At 37.1% G+C, this 25,878-nt stretch overlaps 4 protein-coding genes across 19 annotated transcripts in view; 2 read left to right on the top strand and 2 right to left on the bottom strand.

Annotated features, from left to right (window-relative positions):
- The window catches only part of Zip (myosin heavy chain 10), a 29,671-nt gene extending 23,196 nt beyond the window's left edge, over positions 1-6,475 (top strand). For all 8 annotated transcript variants that reach the window (XM_076442680.1, XM_076442679.1, XM_076442677.1 and 5 more), the window contains one exon: positions 5-6,475. In XM_076442680.1, coding sequence (XP_076298795.1) covers positions 5-131 — 127 coding nt within the window. In that variant the 3' untranslated portion in view covers positions 132-6,475. The remainder of the gene's footprint in view (positions 1-4) is intronic.
- LOC143217944 (uncharacterized) lies at positions 3,695-5,040 on the bottom strand. Its single transcript, XM_076442705.1, has 4 exons — positions 4,898-5,040; positions 4,730-4,828; positions 4,026-4,314; positions 3,695-3,950 (listed from the first exon to the last, which is right to left on the bottom strand). The coding sequence occupies exons 1-4, from the start codon at positions 4,997-4,999 to the stop codon at positions 3,760-3,762; spliced, it is 681 nt and encodes a 226-aa protein (XP_076298820.1). The 5' UTR covers positions 5,000-5,040; the 3' UTR covers positions 3,695-3,759.
- Positions 6,331-12,766, top strand: Phf5a (PHD finger protein 5a). 7 transcript variants are annotated; one of them, XR_013010941.1, is made up of 5 exons: positions 6,331-6,473; positions 9,648-9,838; positions 10,172-10,267; positions 11,575-11,645; positions 11,720-12,766. XR_013010941.1 is itself a non-coding variant. In XM_076442695.1 (4 exons), the coding sequence occupies exons 1-3, from the start codon at positions 6,422-6,424 to the stop codon at positions 10,259-10,261; spliced, it is 333 nt and encodes a 110-aa protein (XP_076298810.1). In that variant the 5' UTR covers positions 6,331-6,421; the 3' UTR covers positions 10,262-10,267; positions 11,575-12,766. The 7 variants fall into 7 exon arrangements, 6 of the variants coding, with proteins under 6 accessions (XP_076298810.1, XP_076298809.1, XP_076298806.1 ...); XM_076442695.1 differs by having other exon boundaries at positions 11,575-12,766; XM_076442694.1 differs by lacking the exons at positions 11,575-11,645; positions 11,720-12,766 and having other exon boundaries at positions 10,172-10,331.
- LOC143217945 (uncharacterized) lies at positions 12,005-24,017 on the bottom strand. 3 transcript variants are annotated; one of them, XM_076442707.1, is made up of 4 exons: positions 23,777-24,017; positions 17,862-18,027; positions 17,282-17,541; positions 12,005-17,144 (listed from the first exon to the last, which is right to left on the bottom strand). In XM_076442707.1, the coding sequence occupies exons 2-4, from the start codon at positions 18,024-18,026 to the stop codon at positions 17,045-17,047; spliced, it is 525 nt and encodes a 174-aa protein (XP_076298822.1). In that variant the 5' UTR covers position 18,027; positions 23,777-24,017; the 3' UTR covers positions 12,005-17,044. The 3 variants fall into 3 exon arrangements, with proteins under 3 accessions (XP_076298822.1, XP_076298823.1, XP_076298821.1); XM_076442708.1 differs by lacking the exon at positions 23,777-24,017 and adding an exon at positions 19,287-23,757; XM_076442706.1 differs by lacking the exon at positions 23,777-24,017 and adding an exon at positions 19,304-23,757.
- Positions 24,018-25,878: the final 1,861 nt, after the last annotated feature.

The raw sequence follows: 25,878 nt of genomic DNA, 5'->3' as shown, positions 1-25,878 counted from the left end.
ACAGACGCGGTGGTCCTCCAATAAGTCTAAGCTCGTCGCGTCTGAAACGAGGCTCCGTTCAGACCGGCGGCTCCGGGGACGACTCGACAACGCAGGACGAGAGCATTGACGGCGAGGAGACTGTCAATTGAATACCAGAGGATACGACAATTACTTACTGAACCCTCACAACGCAGGAAACCCATAGAAAAAAACCCAGGTTCAAGGGGCGCGCGGCTTCGGCGCGATCCACGCTCGAATTCGAATTTCCTGCGCGCCCAACGATGCCATTAGATGAGGGCGGCTTCCTTCTGTACATAAGAGACTCGGCAGAGCCGTACTGAGTAGTATTTTACCCTAAAGTTCCGCGAAGATCGACGAGCTCCTATAATATCACCAGAACGAAATCACTAGAAACGTTTTGCTCGTCTCGGGTAGACACTTACCCACATCTCTTTAACAGATTTACGCCACTGGGATGCCATACTTTGTACAAGCTTTACCATAGAAATTTTCTGAATCACGGTGTCCCGTCGTTCTTTGCGGAAAATGCTACCAATTCACGCCGGGTAATATCGAGACTAGAAATATATTATTGGGGCTGCATAATCGATAACGAATTAACACCACATTTAGGGCAGCATTAATATCTATTATATTATAGTTATATTAATTAATTATTATTATTATCGCAGTTTTTATTTTTATCGCAAAAGAATCGTAATATGTTATTTGTAATTGTTTTTAATCATCGAGCCAATGATTCGTCGGCTCGTTCCGAGAGGTCAAGGAACCGTCGAACTTCCTGTCGATAGATTTCGCTGTTATCGACAGTCAGTAAAACGTTGAAAAATTTGGCCGCGCCGCGAAGTATTCAACGATTCCGAAGAGAGTGAATTTTCGGACTCGAAACATCGACTTTCGGAGAGAAAGTATTATTATTTTTAAGAAGGATTCATACTCTTTAGCGTCTTCTTTAAGTTCTTCAGTTTTGTTTTTTACCCCTTCGAGCTACTATTTTCGTTTGTTTTCGAACCCGTGTATTTACTTGCCTGTCGGAACGAACCGGAAATCGACGACCGCGATGCATCGGAGGTGATCGAGAACTTCTTCGTTTTATGTGATCTAATTTCAAACGCATCGAAAAGTGCATCAAAACTTTTTAAAAGAAATTGATTACTTTGTCGAGGTGAATTTCTCGATAATGTTATTGCATGATGATCATTTGTGGACTTTTCGTTGCGCGGGAAACTCAAATTTTTCTACACGAGATCGCCGTATGAAATTAAGGAGGGAAGAGAAACGGGGACGTTTTTATACATGCATTTTTGACAACGTGTGCATTTCTCGTGCATTCAAACGCAACGTGCTTTAACCTCTTTTTGTCAATATTTGTACGAAAATAAAAAAATACAGTATTTCCTCCGCAACCTTGTGTTACGGGTTTATTCCATACCCTCGCGCAACGCTACGGAAGAAAAACTGTACATAACGAGACAGAGCAGTATTCATGACCAACATGACAACCGAAGTCAAGAAATTTCTGAAACAAGTGGCAATGGTGCGAGATTAATAAAAAGAAATTTTATTTTGAAAAGCGAGACAAAAAGAGATTAACGGGCGGTTATACGTATTGTATGGGGGTGATTCTGTGCAGGAAGTGTGCAATCAACACACGCCCTAAACTAAGCGCGCCTACAAGGAGGTATCGTCGAATGAAGTTGCAAATTTTCAATTGAAAATAAATTTTTATTTTGCAAAGTTCACTGGACGATTGTATCTTTTGTAAACAAGTTTAATAAAAGAAAAATTCTCCAGAAAACTCCAAAATTTCATCCAGTTTCATCCTGATTCAAAGTTTCCAAAAGAAATTTGCAACTTTCAGAAGAGCCCCCGCCCACCAAGTTGCAGGGTAACTTTTCAATAACATTTGCTGCAAAAAATCACCCAAGAAAAAAACATAAACATTCTGCATATGTGCGCATTTACATATTCAGAGTACGCCGTATTCAAAGAACAGTGGTAAAGGAAAATGAATTTTATATAGCCAGTTTCTTTTTTTTAATCGAAGACCCGAATCAACTAGAAAAATCTTTATACCGTCATCGAACGTTTTTACGAGTTTTACAGAGGACAGGAATGAATCCTGAAGTAACACGCCTTATCGTATACTCTCTTTGTGTATATATATACACATAGAAATAGTGATATATATATATATGTATAGGGCTATACAATATTTTTTGATACGGCTGAGTGATTCTACACGAACCGAACTGGCCTGCTTTTTTACGTTGAACGGCTTTCTAGTGACCTTTTAGGCGGGCTTTCCAAATTCGAAATCAAACTGCCACTTAACTGTCGGACCACTATTGGTCGTAATTACTCTAATTAAATCTAAGCATCTCGGGAGTAAACTTAATAAACGTTATACACATTTTCAACGGATTTAGTTGGTAAGAAATAAATTATAATTTCATAAATAAAAAGGAGGATACACTTGTAATGAATTGTGTCTGTCAAGAATTGTGCGTTAATGTCGACGATTATAATGTTGCGCATCAAGTGATTAATATTGTTGATTTTTATACTTGACAATGGTCTGTTGTAGGTTGCAAAAATTTCTTTGAAGGAAACCGGCAATTCTTGAAGATTTCGAATCTTTTGTGATATACGGAAAAGAATGATAAAAAGGGCTGTTCCAATTTTTGTACGCGTCCTTAATTATTGCTAGAGTTAATTATTACTGGAAATCGACCACTTCATGTGCAACAATATGCTACCAACGTGGAATTGATACTTAAACAGATTTTTATACTTATTTAGGTGTGCAAAATTAAAAGCGACTTCTTCCATTTATCGAAATTTGAATAATTGTATCAAATATACACCTCATCGGTTACCGTTTCCATTGTAATCACTATGCGTGATAACAATTTTTAAACGATGTATATCTTCTTGATTATTTTTACGGTGGAAATTTTTTTATCTAGATCATTCGAGGAGAGAGAGATCTATAATAATAATAATAATAATAATAGTAAACGAACCTCTATTACTCTTTTTCTGTAAAATTTTGTATTAATGTACAATCGTTTACTTGTATGCCTTGCAACGTTGACTATCATCAGCGTAGACGTGTGTGAATGTGGCCATAAATTACTTAGACTTTAATATACTTATTTTTTTATTTAACTGATAAGACGACGCTATTGTACTCTCATGTTTCTATATTTACTAACATCAATATTTGGATGCAGAAACAACGGAAGAAGTATGAAAACATTAGGTCTTAAATTTTTGGGAGTTCTTTATTCTGAAGAATAATTATTGGACGTGGGATAAAAGTTGTATTCTCTGTGAATGTATTTTTTATAAACCATCCAAAATTTCTGCAGACAAATCCTCATCGCCTTGCGTTTTTTATTTATCATTCTTTTTTATGCAAGAAGGGGTAAAATAATTACTATGATCTGACCAATGAAAGGAGAAGCTTTTTTATAAATAGGCGTAGTCAAACATTATAATAAATGCTGGAAACTGAACGGTAGAGGGGTTAGTTACTTGGTCAGTGATCTTCAATATAATTTAATAAATCTCCAACAAAATACGATTCATTGCAATAATTGTTCAAAACGATTTTTTAAAGGGTTGTACATAATTTGTAACGCTGCCGGTCATGTTACCAAAGGTAACGAGCTACATACGCTAAAAATATTTACTTTGAATTTTATTTAATAAATACATTGATCAAATAAAAATCTATTCCATCATTCGTCATCAAGATTCATCAGCCGCGATCTCTTTCAATGATCGTTGCAATCCAGGCCTCGCAAGATCCAATGGTGTCTTCTTCTCTTTATTTTGCAAAGTCAAACTGGCGCCATTTTGAACTAGCAATTTTGCCTCATCAACTCGGTCTTCCTCGCATGCTAAATGCAATGCTGCATTACCATCAGCATCCTTGCTGTCTATAAACAATTAATGATTATTTCAATTACTTTGCTTATGAGCAGGTATGCCATTTAAGAGAGAAAAATGTTTACCTATTTTCAAGTCCTTGCCATATTCTAAAAGAAGCTTCACAATGGCAATGTTGCCTTTCGAAGCCGCCCTATGCAATGGTGTCGCACCGCGATTATCAATTATGTTCACGTCTGCATCCTTTTCTAACAATTCTACGCAAATTGACTTCCAATTTTTCGACGCAGCGTATTGTAATGCAGAATGGCCTGTTTGCGTTCTTGCATTGACGTTTGCACCCTCTCTTAATAAGGTGTTTACTGCTTTCTCGCGACCCGCTGATGCTGCCAAAATTAATGGTGTCATGTCCGTCTAAAAATGGACAACTACTTTGATTAAAATATTTAATAATCTCAATCAAACTTTATATAATAAACGACTAATCGTTTATTCGATTAATATTATTAGATATTCGATTAATGTACATAAAATGTTATTCGGATAACATTCGAGTAGTATAAAATTAAATGTAAATCAAATTTTAGTACCATTAATTATTCTTATTTTTAGTCATTTTAAATTTAATGATATATTGAGGGCACAAAGGGAAAATAATACATTTTTAGAAAATAATCAATGATTTAAATCAAATTTTAGTGCTGTTGATTATTTCATATTTTCCTATCATTCAAATTTGGCGCCATTGGATATAAACAGAGGAAACAGTACACTTTTAGAAATATTTGATAATTTTAGCACACATTTCAACAAAGTTAATGATACTCACATCGTCAGTAGGATCAACGGGCACACCAAGCGATAATAAATATTTAACTAAATCATCATGACCACCAAGAGCCGCCCAATGAATTAACATTCGTCCACTCTAAAGACAGAAAATCATTGAGAGACGTCATAACCTAAAAACATATATTATTGAAAAGTAAATACATACACTGTCCTTCTCAGTCTTTACTGACTCATTTTCACTTAGGAGACGTTTAATGTCCGATGTTCTGCCACGATAGGCCATTTCATGGATCGATTGATCACTCATTCTGTTTGTTGTTGACACAAATCTTATAATTTATAACGACGCAGAAAACAGTTGTTTTGAATACAAAACTTCCCTTATTTCGCCGCTAGATGGCTGCGAATTGCTGCGAATAATGATCGTTCTTTTTCAGCAATTCTTTGGTTTTCCCAATTTCGATTTCTTGTTATAAAATGTTGTATGTAGCAGGGTTGTAGGAAATTGTGTACAATTTTTTAAGTAAGTCTGTCATCTTTCAACAACTATTTATATTAGCAGTAGTTGAAAACAAATCAATATCCGTCGATATTATTTAAATTTATAATATCGAATTATATATAATTCCTAACATAAACATAAAAGAAATTGGGAACGATAATCCTGCGATAATTAACAGAACGCGATAGGCGCGGGTACACTGTCGTACGTTCGAATTATTGAGCAAAAGGATGTTACGTGTGGATCGTTCACTGATATATATATATATATATATATATATAGTAACGTGAGCCTCAGTAACGTGAGCTTCTCGATAAAATGGGATTCCTTGAGCACCCCGCAGAACTTTAAAAAATTTATATGATTTGATTCTAAAAAATGAATGTATACCAAGTGTATTTGTGTATATTTTGTAACTCGTAGGACACGTCCTGGAGTCTTTTTGTGCGGTAAGATTATTTCGGTACATTCCTGCCAATATAACTGCCTCAGGGCTCTGGCCGCTCTGCTACCCAATAGTATACGTTACTGTTTTCTCGCTCCTGCGCGAGATAATTTGGGCACAATCGAAGCACTGTTCGTAATCGTAACGGCGGGTAAAAGCGGTGCTGCCAATCGATGCGCGTGATCGATGCGTCGATCGATCCGCATTTGTATTTGTACGCTCGATAACCGGAGATTTGAAAAGGTGGATTCCACAAAAATCGAGAAGAAGAGTTAATTTTTTCTTTTTTAAATACGTGGAAATAAGATACGGAGAAGAGAAAATTGAATATTTTTTATTTTTATCATTAAATGAAATAAGTTTACAGTTTTACGTTATACGTATAAAGAAAACGTAACGTAATTTTAAATTTACGTTATATGCAGATGTTTTTATGTAAGCTAATTGATGTATTGAAAAAAAGAACTAATTCAATCGAGATGAAGATTAAAAAATCACGATCACAGCGTGAATAAAATTAAAATCACGACCGTTATCCTGATTCTGCGATTACGGTTAGTTCACAATCACTCACTCACTCATGCTCACTCACTTGTGCTCACTTGCATGTGCTTCAATGCTTGCAGCGTACACAAGCGTACAGCAGCGAACAGTTTGAGTGTATTTAGCGGAGTGTAGCATCAAATTATCGATAAGAGTATCTGTTTACCTTGAATTTGTGAATTTGAAGTGAATCTAAAAGTAACTTATTAGCATTTACATAATTATATGTATAGTAAAATATGGCGAAGCATCATCCAGATTTGATCTTCTGCAGAAAACAACCAGGTGTCGGTGAGTTTTAGGTTAAATGTTATCAATGATGTTTACAGTGATGTCTGGATATATGGCCACCGATCGAGACCGACCCTGGTCATATATCCGGAAAAGTGAATTTCCAAGAACTGATAGGTTCGTTCTACTAAAAACGTGTTGCATAATTATTTCTTTAATTCATTTGCTACTGAAACATTATTCGAAGAACGTAATTGTAAATATTTTGATCAGTGGTTAAGCGTGTATATTATATCGAAATAAAATAAAGCATTCAAAAAGATTAACTATTTACACCTAAATAAGTTGAATAAAAAATTTCTGTTTTATTTCTCAGATAAATATAAAGTAAAAATTCACGTTATAACGTTTACATTCTAGGTAAATAATGAAAATATTGTACACCCGTTTTTTGGTCCAGGGTAGAACCTAGCGTTTATTATAGACATTTTACCAAAATGTATGCCTCGTCTTTCGCATACTGTAAGCAAATATTTTCATTCGTCTCGGTAAAGCAATATTGACACATTGTATGCGGGACAGGTATTAGTACGTTTTTTGTATACTGTTGATTATAATGCAGACACCTATTTGCATAAAATAGTATATTATAAAATAATGTCTTTTGATGCAGGTCATTGAGGAGATGGTGCATGGTGAACAGCTAAAAAAGATTAAACAAACATTCACAGTATATTAACGATAACAGCCATTTCTTACAATCTTCCCAGTTAAATCGTTAAAAACAGCCTGCACACAATGTGTTTAACTGCTTCTCAACATACCCAGATTTGTCCGAAATGGTTTTTGCTACTCAGGGTGGGTCTAACAGTACCTCCTGATGACCTACACTCTGCGCCATGACACAGGGTGTTTTCGCATTGGGAAGGACACTGTCCTCCGAAGTACAGAAAAATTACAATTGGAAAACAACATTGCTGCCCGATTGCCTATACAATATTTAAGCGTGTCCTCAGATTTGCGAATTTTAGACTTTGTGAAAAATACTGAGACTCTGACACTTTTACATCCCAATCACCGACGCTTGGTACACCGTCAATCATGTGTAAAACGACTTACAAATTGTACATTTGTATGTGATAACAGAATATTTAAAGTGAGACAAGTATGGCGGCGCCGGGAAGAAGAAGTATAGTGACCGTGGATAAGCGTGTGGAGCTTGTTAAAAAATTAGAAGAGGGATCAAGTGTTGATAGTCTGGCTATCGAGTATGGCATCAGTAGAAGAACTGTAAGGAGGTACAAACAACAGGCAGTATCTCTAAAACAATTTAATAGTTCTGTATGTGTACAAACGAAACGGCGACGCAAACCGTCATTTGAAAAGATGGAGATACGTTTATACGAATGGGTTCTAGAAAGAACTGCGGCTGGAGTGCGACTAACGAACGCATTGATAAGGGAAAAGGCAAAAGCACTGATAGAAGAACTTGGCACTTCATCGAATTTTACAGCTAGTCAAGGGTGGATCTCCCGTTTCAAAGCAAGATACAAAATACGATTAAGTAAGCCAGACAAGGTGGGCAACACGGACGAAATGGCAACCAGCAGATTCATCGAAGATTTTAACAAGATGCTCGAAGAGGAGAATATTGAAGAAGACAATATTTATAATATGGATGAAACAAGTTTGTTGTGGAAAGCTGTTCCATGGAGAACACTGGTCCACAAAGGTGAGCAACCAGCAGAAGACAGAAAAACCAGGAAAGAGATAGTAACCGTGGCATTATGTGCGAATGCCACAGGCACACACAAGTTGCCTTTACTTTTTATTCACAAATACGCAAAGCCGAGAGCATTCAAACATATTAAACAAGACTTACCGGTGATTTATAAACACCAACGCTGTCCTTGGGTAAACGCAGAAGTATTTACCGATTGGTACGTTAATCATTTTAAGCATAGCGTTAGAGAATTTCATTCACGTGAACGCCGCGTGGGAAAGGTGCTCCTTTTAGTAGACAATTTTAGGGGGCATGTCATTCCGAAAGAGCTGCCGGAAGATGAGAATTTTAAGTTTATGTATTTGCCACCTAACACCACGTCTTTGATACAACCATTGGAGCTAGGTATAATTGCTAAATGCAAAAGATCGTTTAGAGCATCTCTGTTGAGAGAAATTTTGCGATATCCTGGCGGCTTGAGAGCGTTTTATGTAAACTATGACATCAAAGATTGTATTGATTATATTGCTCAATCATGGAGCAATAATATAACGTCGGAAAATATTAGAAATTCATGGAAGAAACTCTTGCAAAAACGTATCTTAATTCAAGATATAGAAGCGGAGACAGAACATATTAGTATTGCCGAGCAGATTCGAGAATGTCAATCTGCTAATATGAATGGAGATGAAATAACGGAATGGATCAAGGAATGCGAAGAAGAAGAGTCCATTGTACAGAGCGACATAGAATCAGCAGAGGGCATGGAGGACCTAAAACCCTTATGCGTTATAGAGGAAGAAGAAACAGAGAACGTGTTCCATAATTTAGAAAGATGGGCTTGCTGTGAACCCGAATATGTTCGATTTCATACAAAGATTTTAATAGATTACTATAACGACAAATATCATAAATAATTCATATTCGTTTAATTTAATTATGTTGTGTTCAATTCAATATTTTCATTGTTAATATTATTATTATATTTTCTGTTTTCTTACTATTATTATTACCATTATTATTTTACTGTTACACTCTAAAATGTTGAGTATAGTTGTGTTTTCATATAGAATAAGTGCTGCTAGAATACCTTTAATTTATTATTATTATTATTATATCATCATCATTCTGAAGTTATTCTGAATGCATATGCAAATCTTCCACTTGTTCTGTTAAATTGACTTCATTAGCAAATACAAGCACCAGCAAATACAGGCGTGTTTGGTATCTTTTTTTTAAAGTTGGTTTATTTAAGGTCGCATCAACATCTCGGGTTATTAGCGACCGAAATCATTTTAATTGTAAGAGTCTTAGCAATCTCACCGAGACCACCTTATAATAATATATGCCAAATATAAAAGGATTATATTTCATGCTTCGATATGTTTGTAATTCAACAACGCGTTCATTTAATTCGACTCGTGGCTATAGATCCGGACATCACTGTACATAAAATAAGGAATAAATGTAAACGATATCATTGTACACAAGTTTGAAATGGTTAATTTCAGCTATTGGAAGATTATGTGAGAAATGCGACGGTAAATGTGTGATATGCGATTCGTACGTGCGACCATGTACTCTTGTTAGGATCTGCGACGAATGCAATTACGGATCTTATCAGGGCCGATGCGTTATTTGCGGTGGGCCCGGCGTTTCCGATGCATATTATTGCAAAGAGTGCACCATTCAAGAAAAAGATGTGAGTCTTCCAACAAAAATATCATTTCTTAACTATATGTATACAGTAAAGTCGCTATCTAAGCCGATTCTCGGTTCTGTGCTGTGACATAAATAGCGAGGGGATACTATTACACGTCGAATGTATGATGTATGATCCTTACGGTAAATGGTTAGGCTTCTTTCTTTGGTCGGTACTGCTAGAATCTGCTTCTCCAACTGCTAGTAAAAGCAGTTTCTACTTCCTAAAATTATTGCCAGCGTGGTAAATGAAATTTAAATGATCGAGATGTACCTCGAAAATAATAATGTAAAAATGGATTTTAACGCTAAAAAGAATTTCTTCTTTTTCCAGAGAGACGGTTGCCCGAAAATCGTGAACCTTGGAAGTTCAAAGACGGATTTGTTTTACGAGCGAAAAAAATATGGGTTCAAAAGAAGATAAGAGCCGGTACTGTTTGTCATTTGTACAGTACTATTTTCTATGAGCTTTGAATAAATGGTTTTCTCTATAATCTAGGTGTTCTCATTCGTCTACGTAACTAGAGAAGTAAATTTCGTTTAGAAAGTTTTCTAAACGCGTATCTAGCGATTTTATTATATTTTTCTCGATAAAAACAATGTTACTGAAACGTTCTTGTACACAATAGTTGATTTAAACTTATATCTTACTTTTGTAATTGCGTGCACTGATACACAGCTGTATCAAACAATCGCTATACTTAAAATTAAGGTTCTTTAGATCTTAATATTTTCTTCTCGTTGAAAGACTGATTAATATTTAATTAGCTAATGTGAGTATTAACGGTAACGTTAACAGTGATAATCATTATTTCAGACCACCTACGCATTATCTTGCTTTTCCCCATTATGGACTCTATGTACAATTACTGTGTAATATTGTGTAAGCCGAAGATATATGTTCCAGACATTTCTCCGTCTAATGTTAAGAAGCGATAATAATAGGAGAAAATATTCAGATATTTGGAGCACCGTTATAAAAACCCTTAGAACTACAATAGTGTGCGTTGAAGAAGTTAATATTAACTGGGACACGAACATGCAACAAAGAATACGTTCCTCGCACAAACACTATAAATAAGTATATATCAGTCGATTCCTCGTGGGAAGCTGAACAACAAATGCGGAATACGATTTTGTTGCACGGGCATCAGTTTTCAAGAAAATCGAGCTTAAACGATTGTGAAACCCGATTATCCCGGAAACTAAGCCTCGGAACGAAAAACTTCATTCTTTCTTTTCGACGTACATTCTCATGTAGAATTAATTAAACCAATGAAAATTTCTTCGTTCTTTGCTGCATGCTGTCTAGACTCGTTAATCACTATGTGGGGGAGAAATACAATATTTGAAATATCTCGAATATAATTACAAAAATGAACCGAAGGATTCAGTTATCTTTTTACATTCCCCCAAAAATATTTCCTTCATGATTTTCATTTATATATAAACACTATCGGTTTTGAAAATAATCATTTGCTTACCTAAAAACATATTTTATACTGTCGCAACTAGTCTCGTTCGCAAACGTTTCCATACGTATAAAAGAAGCGATCATAAACGAATCTTCTATATGTACACTAAGGCCAATAAAGGAACAGTTAAACTACGAGTCGCGTTCGCGACGGATATGTTTCTTTCGTTTAAATGTACACAATGAAAAATTACTCTGCGTAGTTCATTGCCTGGAAATTGAAGAAACAAAATCTCAAATAATTATTTTCTTGTGTTTTACAGGCATATTCGAGTAGCCTAAGCAAGTCCTCATATATAGTCTGCAGAATGATAATTTATTCTTAATAAGACCAGTGAGTTGCACGTTTTTGTGATAATCGATCGTTCCGAGTAATAGTAGAATGTTATTGAAGTTTAATGGTTCCAGTGCTGCGACCAATCGTGTATCGAGTCCCTTTGTTTTTGGGACACAGACTATCGTAGACAATTTGATTTAGGCCACTGCCAACGTGCGTTGCCTTTTAAACTGCCATCGACCAGAAGAAACATAATATTTTTCATTATTTGTCACATTGACTTGGAAAATATTATTTTTATGGAAAATGGTAAGTGTTACGCGAAACTCTGGACACTCTTTTCTTATGAAATCGTTGAAAGATGATTATTGTTAATGTGAATAAATTAAATAAAAAATTAACAAGTACAAATGCGATCTTGTTTCTTGATTTATTTCGTCTGTACAGGTTTGAACCGGCTTGAAAGTGACTTCAGAAGCGACTGGATACTCTTATCACTAGCCGTCGATGAGGAAATCAGTAAAAATCTGCTAATGACGATCGTTTGGCCGGATTTATACTTCCTATCCAGTGGATTCGAATGAATTGTTAATATTATATCAGTAAAATATGAACTCTTCGGATATTTCTAAGTCCAGACTGAATTATTCTGTGGTTTCGACAATCTTTAAATCTCTATAGTACGGTGTAGCCTTAACATTACACGATAATAACATCAGTCTAACGGTATTTAACAGCTATTTTCATCATACAAGCGAAGAAAAGTTTGTTCGTTTAAGACTCCGTTCTCGAGAAAAGCAATTTGAAAATTGTTTCTTTTTTTTTTTAAATCATTTTAATCGTATATTTAATTCAATGATAAACGTTCGAAATTGATTTTCTCGGGAACTCTTTGTGCGAGAACTTTTTATGTGGATAAATTTTATTCTACAATTTCGGTTTTGTATGCAAGATCTCTACCTTTTTGCTGGAACGAACATTGAAAACGATTTTCGGTAAAAACTCTTATCATTTTTAATGTAGAAATATTTTCTGATGTTTCGAATTTTGAGATAGAAGTATTTCTTGACTTTCAAGTATCTTTTCATTTTCAAATATTTTTTGACCATGCCAATGAATCTGTATTATCGGTAGAGATTTTGTTTCCTTAGAATTCGAAAGTGTTCAAATTAATTAAAGGGTGTTAACGATGTAGAGATTCGTCCTAATTACAAATTGGAACCTTTTAAATGTTCTTCCTTCCTTAGCGACGTTTGCGATCAAATATTCTCCCGATTCATACTTTTTATTGACCATTATCATCATCCATACTGAATTTTGTAATTCGAATTCGATTTCGAACACAATCAAAAATTCGATACGTTAGAGTATCTGTAATTAAACTCTGCGTCGAACAAATGACTAAAACCATTGAATCAAAGCTCAATAAACAAGAGGACCATTTTGGTATTCTCTCTCTGGTACTGACAAAAATTTTGTATCAATTTTGAAATTAAACGAATACAAAATATGGTTAATGATTAATGTTATGATTTAATCGTTAATCTGTGCTGTCGTTCCGCTCCTGGCCACCAACTATTACCATCTAAACCTAAACATGGATTTATGTTTCATTATTTGAAGCACATTGCTATCGTAATCGTTTCCACGTATGTTTCAGAACCCTCCGATAGAAATTACAGCTTATCCTGCGACCATACTTCCATTTTAAAACAACGCATTCTCCGATGAAGAATAATCTCCGAACGAACATGGAACTCGGAAGAAATTTTGAAAAAGATTCGTAACCCGACAAAATTCGAAAACTCGATTGCATCTCGGATTTCTCGAAAATATTTTACTCGATACAATCGTTAATTGTGAAGCTCACGTTGGCTGTCTTAAGCTTACACAAACTGTGCGTATTTGAACCTTCGCCCTTCGACCGGAGATCGTACCCTAAAAATGGAGTGACAGTGAGTTATGCTACAAGATGCGTGAGGTGCCCGGAACACGTTCGAAAAGTCGACCGTAATCGATTACGTTTTGCAGCACGTTTCCCTTCTCTCGCTCTATTATTATTAGAAATATCGTCGTAATAGCATGTTAGAAACTACGTCTATAGTACGTATAACAAAAGAATGTTCGGTACGAGCCATAATTGACTCGGTATCTATTTTCCTTCATCGTTGTCGTATGGGATGATATTTAATTTCTATTTCACGCGTTCTCTGTCCGTTCTTTCAGCTTTTCCGTGAATAACACCCATCTCTTCGGTAGGGAGACTAACAAAGACGTTTGCAATTCGCAGGAATTCACTTATAGGTTGCTCTTGCAGTCTATTATAGTCTTTTCCCGTTAGGTTAGCAAAGACTTTCGAAAAACGACCATGAGAGAGAACGAAAAATGTCTCGCTGTGGTAGACTATATCTTTAATCACGCTTCTTTGATTCCAATGACCTTGAGATCTGTCGCCATTAGTGTTCCTTCTCGAGAATTTCTCGAGAAATTTTGAAATTGGTTATTTCACATTTCTCGAGAAATTTAAATCTAGGAAAATTCTTATGAATCTCATTTATTTTATAACATATTTTCGGAAATGAACAAATGCATACAACAACAAATCAGAATAACTTTTATATGAATGGACCAAACGACTTCAATTTCTCTGTCAGGCTAGAAGAATTAGTTTAGTAAATGACGTGTAATAAATAAGTTGAAAATATGCATTTGGTCGGAATTGTGAAAAACAATATCGCAAAATAAAAATGATCGGCGTCGATTGCAAGAAATAGAAACCAAATAGAATGTTCTTTCTTCCCTTAATAATTTTAATAGAGGAGAAATCATATATTGACGTCCTCAATTTTAAAAATTTTCCTACAATCTTGAATTTCATCTACTCAATTTTCCTATAAATGCATAAAGATCCGCAGTCTAATCATAAGTTATCCAATATTTTGTTATGTCATTAAAAATTCCCGAGAATTCTCGAGAAATATAGTTTTATTTCTCATTTCTCGAGAAATGAAAAATGTTGAGAAATCAGGAACACTAGTCGCCATACAGTTTATGATTCTCTACAAAAAGGTAGTAAGCCAGAAGAGCTACAAGTCTGTAGCTTGCAACTGAACCGTGCAATACTTGTCTGAAACATTTTTTAGTTTCGTCGACTGTTTCAGTCAATTCAAATGGATTTCTTTTTACATGTTATCTCCAACATCACAAATGTCAAGGTCAGCGAATCATCGAGGCGTAACCGGGATGACCCTAATCCATCGCATACAATCAGGGATGGGCGTTTTTGTCTCAATTGAGATAAAACCGTCCCCACTATAGCGCCTACTGTCCCCCACCAGCATCCGCCGTTGGAGGAGGACGCGCGCTGCATAAAAGAGACATTGGTGGGAGTAGCAGGCGTTTGAGGAGCCCCTACCGTGCATCACTGCCGTACAGGGTGTAACCGAGAATTCTACATTTAACTTTCGGATGCAATTTTCTCAAAAAAGAAAAACGAGATGTTGTCGGAAAAAATGTTACTCTTCGTTTTCGACGTGTATCTTTACGCGTAGAATCGCCAGGTGTGGTGATTCACCCTGTATAAAATCGTATTCCGTCATGAATTCGGTGAAAGACTTTCCGAGATTGGTTTGAATCGATTCGAAGATGCGTTTGATCTGTTTACAGCTACTTAACTGTCCAAAGATATGTGCATTCGCATGATGCGGTGTCGGAGCGTTGACTTACACGTATTTTAATTAACTATTACTCCCCGGGTAACCATGACCTCGACTGTGACAAGGCCGCTCACGATAATTATCGACACCGGAAGTGTTTTACGCTACCCACCCCACCCAAACCAAGCGACGAAGTAATTAAGCGATTAATCTAACATTTTCTCTCGTACAAAAAACGTTTTATGGTACATATTTATTTTTCTTTTATCCCCTCCCCCCCTTAGTATCTCGACGATCTGAACACAATTAAGTCTCGGAACGAAATTGAGCTTTTTGGTCTCTCGGTAGTAGGTGACGATGTCGAAAACGGTCGAAAACTTTCAATGGTCATCAGCCTCCAATGATGATTCTCTACGAAGGAATATTTCTCTTTCTCTCTTTTCTTCTCTTCTCGAATGATCTTTTTGTTCTTTATATATCTTCGTCTAGATAGTGCAGAGGTTAAGCTGAAGAAAATGATTCCCACGTCTGCAACTAACTCCACTGTTTCTCGTGCAATTATTCGTGCACTATAATTTGCTCGTGTACAGGGTGTCCCAGCTAAATATCTGTCCTGCTTATCCTTGCACGAGAGAACTTTCTCGGACAAAGTTACACCGTCTCGAAAAGTGCATATATGTATAACGACGAGTTTCTCTCGAGATCGTTCTTCTACGAGATTTTTATCACATGGAATCCTGCAGTCTATCTCCGACATTCTTGTAGACCTTAGGAAAACGAATCCAATGAGATCCATGATCGTATAAGTTCCGATCATTTGATTCTGAGATATTTGTGCCTGAATGTATAAATAATCTATCTTCCAGACATAACTGTCTTCAGGTTCAGATGATCGTTCTATTTACGTTCGATTTACGTTCTATAAGGACGGTCTGGAAACGTCTGAAAATGTCTGAAAGCATTGGATACCTTACTTTTCAGACGCAAGTATTTCGAGGTGAAATAATCATGACAATATAGTTCTAAACGTCATTGGATTCTTCTTTTTACGCTCTACAAGTATGTCGAATCAAAGATGTATGGTTCCGTTTGAAAAACATCGATAACCTTGAAAAGAAGATTCCATGACGTTACGTGCGACTATTAAAACAGCACAACTTTGTCTTTCGCGAGGAGTTATTTCATACAGCAATAAATAAGGCAAACGTTCAGGCGATTACAATGAGATCTGAGACAGCCTGTATCTAGGGACTCTAGACTCCAGATTCTACGAGCCAGAGCGACAAGAGATTACGGCGTCCCAAACAAAGGACGTTAATGAAAGAGAGGCAGCGGATTTAATCGGTAATTAGGTCCCTTTATCTTTTTTGCTGTACGCGTTCACTGGGTTTCTCTTAGCCGGTACTTTTTCTTTTCCCCCACTAGAAACTCCCGAACGTAAGATCAGCTGCTGTCGTTCATGTGTGACCGACGGAAGAGCGATCGTCTCCCAACGATGTTCGCCCTTCACGGATAAGTTTTGCGTCAAGCGAAAGGCAGCGGTGCAATCGTTAAAGTATGAAAACTGCTGCTCGTGCGCGATGGCGGCGGCGGAGGCGGTTGCGGCGACGGCGGCGGCGGCTGAAGTAGTCCCTAAGAAACGAGGCTGACACACACCGGCCCTTAAACCAGACTGTGTTCACGAGAGTCGTAACGATGCGTGTAGAGGATGGATGAGCTAGTCCCTGGCGACGTCGACGATGACGGTGTGTTCGAGCACGGCGGCGATGATGGTTGGGCCTTCTTCGAGGCCGACAACACCTAGGTGTTGTGACACTGCTTGCGGATCTTGCTCTCTAAAGCAGAAGTCGGCCGACGGACAAGGTCCTCGAGCTCGTCCGGCGTCAGCACGGTGAAGTCTCTGTAACGGAAAGTAGTTCGATACTACTCGCTTATAGATTCTGAAGAGCTGAACACGATGCTTTAAACTGTTTCTTTGTATCGTTTCTAGTCCTCAAGATATTCGTCACTGAGTGAAAAGATCTTGACCTAGCTCACCTGTGCTGTGCTAGCAGCATGTCTATACTGGTCACGCTTCGTTGGTGAGTCTCGTCCTTGTGACCAGACTTTTGCCTCTTGATGCAGAAGGCTCTAACTGTAGCTAGGAATACACCTACTGAAAGTAAAATGCAGCCTGCTACGATGAGGGCTGTGGAGTTTTGCGCTGCCTCTGCGCCCGGTGCCAGCTGCACCAGGCCTACTACTAGGACCACGGCGCCTAGGAGCAGGGAGCCGACTACTACGTGCAGGGAGTTTACCTGTAAATTAATTTATGTTAATTCCAAATATGCATAAACGATGGCCGTTTTACAAATCCGCCCCAGATAACACTGAGACATCTCAAAGACATCTGTAAGACGCTTGTCGCAAGACATTCGGACGTCTGAAAGGCTCCTGAACGGCTCCCGAAAGTCTCCTGAATGTTTTATGTTACAAAACGGTACTGCTACAAGACAATGTTACAAGACGTATTTTAGACGTAGATATCTATGAGACGTCGGGTGCTTTCTGGAGATGTCTTTACAGAATTTTAAATTTGCAACAGGCTCAACAAAGTGCAAATGAAATGGCGTCTCACCTTGCCACAAATATAGTATTCCGGTGGTTCTTTATCTAACGCGAGAACTGCCTCGCTTTCGGTAAGGGGACTCCCAGGTTGACTACTCGTTACCCTGGACCCCTTTTCTTGGTAGTAGGTTTTGTGGAAGACTTTCACCGAGGGCACTGGCAACGCCGTGATCATCCTACAGAGAAACAATACCACAGAAACATTATTCAACCGTTTTGTTACGCAACATTCCTTTTTCAAACAAATGATCCAGAATCATGATATGGAAGATCATTATTATCTTACGAAAACATGGATTGTTTTAACCAAAACAAATTTTATATTGCTCTTGAAGATATGAACTAAATGCGGTCAAAGTTCCACTTTCTGTTTAGCCTTTTAATAGTTAAAAATTCGTACAAAAGACATTTTAGACCTGGTATGAGAGATGGTACTCTTTTACCGACAGATGTTGAGACTTAGGGGGTCTGTCACCGTTGAAAATGGCAACGTTTTAAAAAAAGTAAAAGAAACTATATTGTATAACATAGATTATTATTTATATACAGCTTGAATCACTTATTAAAAATGCTAATGTTGAATGGTTAATGATGGTTGTAGCGATAGTAACGATATTAACGACGGTGTTGTGGGGGTAGAAATACTGGTGCTGGTGGCCTAGATTCACTGTTGGGGGCCGATGGTCGTTGCACCTCGGTTATCGAACAGCCGAGTTTGCACGGAGTACAGCAACATTGGCAGAAAATTATGGTCGAGTTGCTTTTGACCTCCTGTTTGATTTTCTTTACTAACGACCGCATAAAAATTCAAATACCAACGCATAAAATAATACACCACGTCGTTGCCTTTGTCGAAACACAGTACCAAATAATTTGTTCAATTTTATAAAATACAATTTACCCGTAAATGCATTTTTCTCTCTTTCAAAATATCCGAATAGACGTCAAATTACTTATATAAATTTGAGTTTTTATAACGGGGGTGTTGACCACCCCCGCTCATTAATTTCGAACACGAACGTGAACGCCCACGAAGGCCGAAAGATGAATGACACTCAATACAACGTATCTTGCATAACCTTGTTGTAAAAGCAGGCTATTCAACTGCATTCGAATGCCAAATGCAATTTATTATGCAGCCAAACGTTCTACGTCTTTCCCTTATTTCTGCTCACATTCTATATTGTCAACCATTCTTACGTCAATCAATTAATTTAAAATTGTATTTGAGGAGGTTATCATATTTTTCTCTCTCTTCTTTTTTATTAAATGTTACATATTTAATTGGCTCTTTACAAGTTATTTGAAAAGATAATGTGAAAGGTATAAACGTTTAACATTTTATAATATAAATCATTATAGGCTGATCCGATTAAATCGACCCACTCAAATATCTTTGAAATCGTTTACGATACTACAAAATATTTCGCATTACCTAATACGAGTACGTACATGATTGCGTAGAAAGAGATCACGGTTTTGAACGTGTACACGTGGCACGTAAACCGTGTATGTAGTAAGAAATTCAGGATCCGTGAATACGCACCCGTTCGGCACGTTCGATTCCAGCGACTGATGCGTTCATGTATTTCGATCGAATTCTTTTCGACTCCCTCTCCGAGTAAGAATTGGATCGAAAAACATAAATGCGCATCGAGTCGCCGGACTCGAACTGACTCGAACGTGCCGAACGGATCATTATTTACGGATTCTCAACGCGTTTCAAGTGTCACGTGTACCCGTGAAACAGAAATACACGTGTACGTAGGAAATAGGTATCCTACTAGAAAGTACATATCACGGTCAGCAGTACCTTTTCAAATCGAGTTATTTTCGAACACCCTGATTGATACAGTTTGCAATTTTCTACAAGAAAGTAGAAACTTCAAAAGGAAAGCCTTGCATTTACTAGACAAGAAATAACTTGATTTAAAAAAGCAGTATTGACCCTGATATATCCTCTACGCGTCGACACAGGAAAACATATTTACATTGGGTAACAAAGCTCCTGAAACACTTCAACTTCAGTCCGTAACAGTTTTTAATGTCATCAACAGTTTCGAAGAAGCAGCAAATCTGCTTTACCGACAGTGCGGCAGCCATTTGAAACAACCCCCGAAGATCGGCAACCTTCGTAGCACCGTTGCACGTCTATGTGAAACGCATTGGCGTCTCGATTTCAACGGCGGAGCTCGTACAAACTTGCAACGAGTAGGTTACGTGCACTGCAAAGGGGTAACCTTTATTGCTCGGAAAGGCGTAAACTAGGACAGTGGCCTGATTCCTAGTGTCATGGCTGCGACTGCATGTGCACCGGCGAGAGAGGAACGGCTATAGATACGCGAAAGTGCAACCAGTACGGCTTTCCCGACGTTGGACGTCTGCCAACCGCCCGCCGGAATTCTCGCCAGCCAGAAAACAAACCAAAGAAACGACCGTTCGATCACTATGGCCTGCGTTATGCGAAAATAGTCGACTCGCCTGCTTCCTACAGCTCTCGGTTCCACCCAGTGCACATGTTTACCCACTTTTCTCTTACCACCCTCCAAAAAATCCACTAAATATATAAACTACATAGATTCTGGTTTAATTTAAAACGGAAATTAGAGACCTGCTTTACCAGCTGTTAATGCTGATGATTCCATGTATTCTGGATTTTTCTGGACTTCAATCTGGATGGAAATATAATTGACCAATTGGTTTCAGTAAATATTTGACCGGCGGACAATCATTCACTTTACGAGCCAGTAAATGAAAATTGAGTGAAATGCGAGTAAGTATTCTTTCTGGGGGAATGGTGAATTAAAAGCAGCAAGTTTTTTGGAAGATGATGGATAAGTTGGCGTCGAGGGTCAACAACACTAATATTTTTTTTCATTTTACCATCTGCGTGATCGAAAAAACAATAATAGTCGCGGTGTATGCGATAAAAGAAAATGGCTTGGCAAGTATTTATGTTAATATGTGACTTTGCATGCTACATGCGACTCGGTTTCATGGAGGGTGGCACGACACCAAGGTGGTTCACCCTGCGACGGAACATACCATTGTACAGGAGTGTATAGAAATATTGCCATAACCTAAGACACTGTCCAATCAGTATTTTACAATAATTAATCAGACTTTTCATAGTCACAGAATGTTTAAAAAAATATACAATCAAATACTGTCTAGCAAAATCGTATTTTATGACATGCTATCTACTGAAACAATGTCTAATAAAATACACTGCAACAATTAAGTTCCTCTTGTGTATCCGAATTATAATATGCATTGGCATCCGCAAGTTCCGGAAAATACAAGACACATATAAATATTATTAAACAACATTGTTGAATTCTTTGGTTGACTGACAAACTGATTCCTTCGTTCAAATGTTTACAATTAACGATGAAAGAATAAATGACCAGCTGAATTTCATCAAGGAAACCAAACTTATGAAACGAATAAACCACATAAAGGGATCCCTTTAACTTTCAAAACATTCATGATATTTTAAACAAAATATTATGAAATCTGTTCACGATTTTAATTTTTTGACAAAAAAAGCTCAAATGAAAATTTCTGTTTTTCAATTTACATTTAAGAGTCATTTAATATTAATATCTTTTTTTTTAATGAAAAATGGGTATGTTTTGGATTTTTCTTTTGCGAAGTTGATGGTATTTGGTGGTCTGCTTGCATCTTAGGAGTGTTTCGCAAATGATAAAGTATTCAGCTCGACTCCTGTCAACTTCGAATCACGGAGACCTAATTATCGATCGCGGCAAAAGGCCGGAATCCTCATAAACGTGGAGCCCGTTTGATTTATGGATCTATCCTCGACGAGAAATTCCTCGTACGTTGACTCAAGGGTATCGGTCCTGCTAAATACAGTCGCGACTTTGTCTGGCTCTGTCCCAAAAACATGACCACCTTCCATGAACCAGCTATCGAGGTCAGTGCACCCCTTTGCTTTCCCTGTTTGGCCTACAATCCTAACACACTTTCCTATCCATAAACAAAATTACCCTTAAATTTTAATATAATCAGCTGAAATAGTTCTTACTAACTTACAAACTTTTTTAATGGTATTCTGTCCATAAAAGAAATTTCTCATCCCCCTGTAATCACATTTTCTTAGTTTCCAATCCAATGCAATTGTTTTCTTCTTAATCTTATCCTATTTCTGTACCAATACACACAAAACTACGATATATTCACTTAACAAACCCAAAATTATGCCAATTAATTTCAACAGTTTTTACAATGCTATAATAAGTGAAATATATTTGTCACCCAATGCAATTGTTTTATCCTACTTCTGCTCTACATAAACAAAATTATTGGAATTCATTACAAAATTTTTTACAAGGCTATTTTATATATAAGCGAAATGAATTTTGCAATCTCTTGAACACCATTGTTTTCGTTTCCAATTTAATGAAATCGTTCTCTTTTTAATTGTAAAATCGTGCAATCCTTTGTCGTGATCAAAACAAATTTTCGACTCCTGCTATCCTTTCCATCACTTCTAATTTAATAAAATGAAATTGTTATCCTTCCCGTGAAGTCTGACTTTTCATAAAACTTTTTATTATCAACAAAATATTTTTGTTCCAAAACACATGCTGGCATTTTGCATAAGGTTATAACCCACTCTCAAAATCATTTTCGTTTGTGCCCCCATTCTGTAAATGTCAATTTAACGAAACATAATTGCTTTTCTCTTCATTAATTCTAATATTTTATAAAATTTAAAAACAATTTTGTCTCAAAATAAATTCTTTCGAATATTTTGAAAATTTTCAAATGCACCAAACCACCTCCGTTTCATTTTCCTAAGTACCGATTTAATCAATTATTTTCTGTTCGCGTGCTTGAATTTGAAATTTTATAACCTTTCAAGTTATTGATGAAACAACGTTGCGTAGTTTATTTAAAAAAAGGTATAAACATGTTTGTCCACCAACCCACCTCCGTTTCATTTTCCTAACCACCAATTCAATCAATTATTTTCTATTGGTGCTTGAATTTGAAATTTTATAAGCTCTCAAGTTATTGATGAAACAACGTTGCGGAGTTTATTTAAAAAATAAGGTATAAACATGTTTGTCAGGTCAAGCACGCCATCGGACGCGCCGAGTGCCACTTTCATCCCTCGTTATAGTTAAACAAACATTTTATTTCGCCTGCCATGGAACGAAAACGTCGGGCGCAGTTTATTAAAATTGCATACTTTCACGAACGCGATAAAAGGTAGAAACAAATCTAGAGACGATTCGTTAACATTTCGGGGATCGATAAATGGGTCACTTTAGGTCGTTGAGTGCCTCGAGAACTCACGATGACTGTTAACATCTGTACCGTAAAGGACAAGACAAAATCCAAATGGACTTCGATACATTTGCAAAAAGTCGTACAACAATCTCGACAATAATGTATCCAATAATTTATACAACAAAACCATTTATACAACATTTATACAACAATTTACACAACAAAATGAAACAATCTATACAACGAAATCAAACAATTTATTCGATAAAATAATATATATGTATACAAACAAATCAAATGGTTTATGCAATGAAAGAATTCCTTCTTCTCTCAGTATTCAATAAATAAACGAAAGACTACAAAGATGATTGCTAAAATATTTGCAACTCTTAACACTGCAGTTTTTCAATTAACAGTCTTTAACAAGAAGATATTTTTCTCTATAGCGCAGCCTGTCACCCCATAAAATGTCGTCCAATCCCGCGTCACTATGCGTTATTAGCTACACATTAACGTTGTTGTTAACGAATCAGCCCAAAGGATAACGTCAAGATCAATGAATAGATTACTCGAGGTTCTGAAACTTTCATTTTTCATTATTTAAGGCTCTAATGGTTTTAATGATTGTCAATAGAAATTGTTGGAAAGTGTTCGGGGGTAACTTACTTTGCTGTGGGGGTTGTCGGAGATCCTCCGTGGAATTAGGGTAGTAGTATCAGTAGTACTAGTAGTTGTTGTACCACGACACGAGTAGTGTCACCACGAAAACGCACTGAGGGAAAATCGGGAAAATCGGTTTTCACGAGAACATCGACCTGTCTCGACGAGAGAAGTTCCGCACGGTGAGATCGCCTCAACGGGGTGGTGGTTCCGCGAGCACTGAGCCTCCGCGAGCACTGAGCCTCCACGAGCACTCCGCAGGTTCCTATCCTGATCGATAAAACTACCCCTTCAGCCTCCCACTCGGTTCTTCGTAAAGGTACGATCACACCGCTGCCTCGCGTGGACCCCGGACCTCGAGTAAAATTAAGGGATGGTTCTCCGGTGATGGGTTTCCGAAATTGGACACACTCAACATTCTATAACTTCGTTTAAAAAAATCATAAAACTAGATAGTTAGAAGGTAGATACCTTGCCTCGTTTTGAAGGGAAAACCCTCTAGTGTGAGTAACTCATATCACTTTCTATCAATATTTTTGTACCAGAAAACAGTCGGAAAAAATAATGACGAAAGTTTTGGGTCCGAAAAGTTCAACCTAGCGCAACTTTGTGGAAAAGGATGACAGAATGATGTGCCCAGGGGCTCAGTTTAAAGAGCGAAGCTTCCGATTCCGATGAACGTCGATAATGTATCATAATTTTTCGCAATTTTCCGTACGAAATAATGGTCACGAAGGATACAGATTTTCAGTCTGTGAAGTTGAACCCATTGCAACTTTGTAGAGAAGGTAATAGGATCGGATAATTGGATAATAAGATTCTCCCTAAACTGTATTCTCTCCTCTTCGGTGCACTTGCACTGGCAATCTGATCTGGAAGCAAGCGCGGATTTTTCCTGGAAAATTCCCGATTTGTGTCATATTTGTGAAAGATATTATGGCAAGACGTTCCTCTACGTCTGTAACTGCGCATCAAAGTTGCACAACCGTGTATACCTACGCATATAGTTGTAGGCAATTTTTCAAAGCAATTTAGTACGTTTTGGGGAATCTTGTTACTCCAGGAATTCAATCTGACAAACATGAATTTTGTCCGGAAAAATTTGACAAAGTTTTGTTCATCCATTCCGGATTTAAAGATTGAACTCTCCTCGTTGTACTAACTTGAAAAATCTCTACAAAATTTTTCTGTTCTAATTCAAATCACGATAGATTTAAAGATCGAACTTCCTTGCGATTTCTTCTGATTTCAACCCCCCGACTTCAAAAATCTCTGCGATGTTAACGAGTTGTTTTAATTTTTGTACTTCACCCCACCGTGGGTATATAAATTGTATGGGATGTAAAATTGTGCATAAATAGTACTGTAACTCGCTTTAAACAACACGTGTGCAAAAATGTCTGGAAGCGAGAAATAATACTGGGACCTATTTAAAATTACATCGTTAATTACCACCCACGTGTAGCTTGTGTAAACAGCGTTTTGGATTTTCCGTGTGTGCGCAGCTCGATAGTCGAGTAACACAGGCCGAAAGGTCATACTTTCAAGTCTCGCCCAATATGTTAATCTGTGCCTCTGCCCCATCCTCATAAAACAGCATTCCCACACTTACACCGGTGGGATTCAATGTTTTGTCTGTATTCTTATTAATATATGTTCTGTATGCTTAGAATAACGTCGCTATTTTATTCGATAAAGCGATAATATCAACAAAATCAACATCTTTATCGCAGAACCTGAAGAAATGTTAAATGACAATCTTTATCACGAACCTTACTCCATAAAGGAGGCTTCTAGCAGGAATATGAACTGTTGTTTACGGTACAGTTCTGCACTTATTGTTATTAGGCTAATTGAACAAAATCCAACCTTGAAGTTTACAAGAGGCTTATAAATGGATGATTTTTTAATTATTCATTCGATTGTCTTGTTTATATAGTAGTACTCCACAGTGTAACAAATGATGGGAAATAATTGCAACTTTGTGTTCCGTGCAAGAACATACGGAATGATTGTTTGAAATCAGAGAGTGGGAGTAGATGTGAGCATTCGTTGAACATCTGTCGGTATTTTCCTAGGAAAAGTAGCAATGCGAAGATTATAATCCG

The sequence above is a fragment of the Lasioglossum baleicum genome, chromosome 18, assembly GCF_051020765.1.
Source record: "Lasioglossum baleicum chromosome 18, iyLasBale1, whole genome shotgun sequence".
Lineage (NCBI taxonomy): Eukaryota > Metazoa > Arthropoda > Insecta > Hymenoptera > Halictidae > Lasioglossum > Lasioglossum baleicum.
This window is presented reverse-complemented; position numbering and strand designations above follow the sequence as displayed.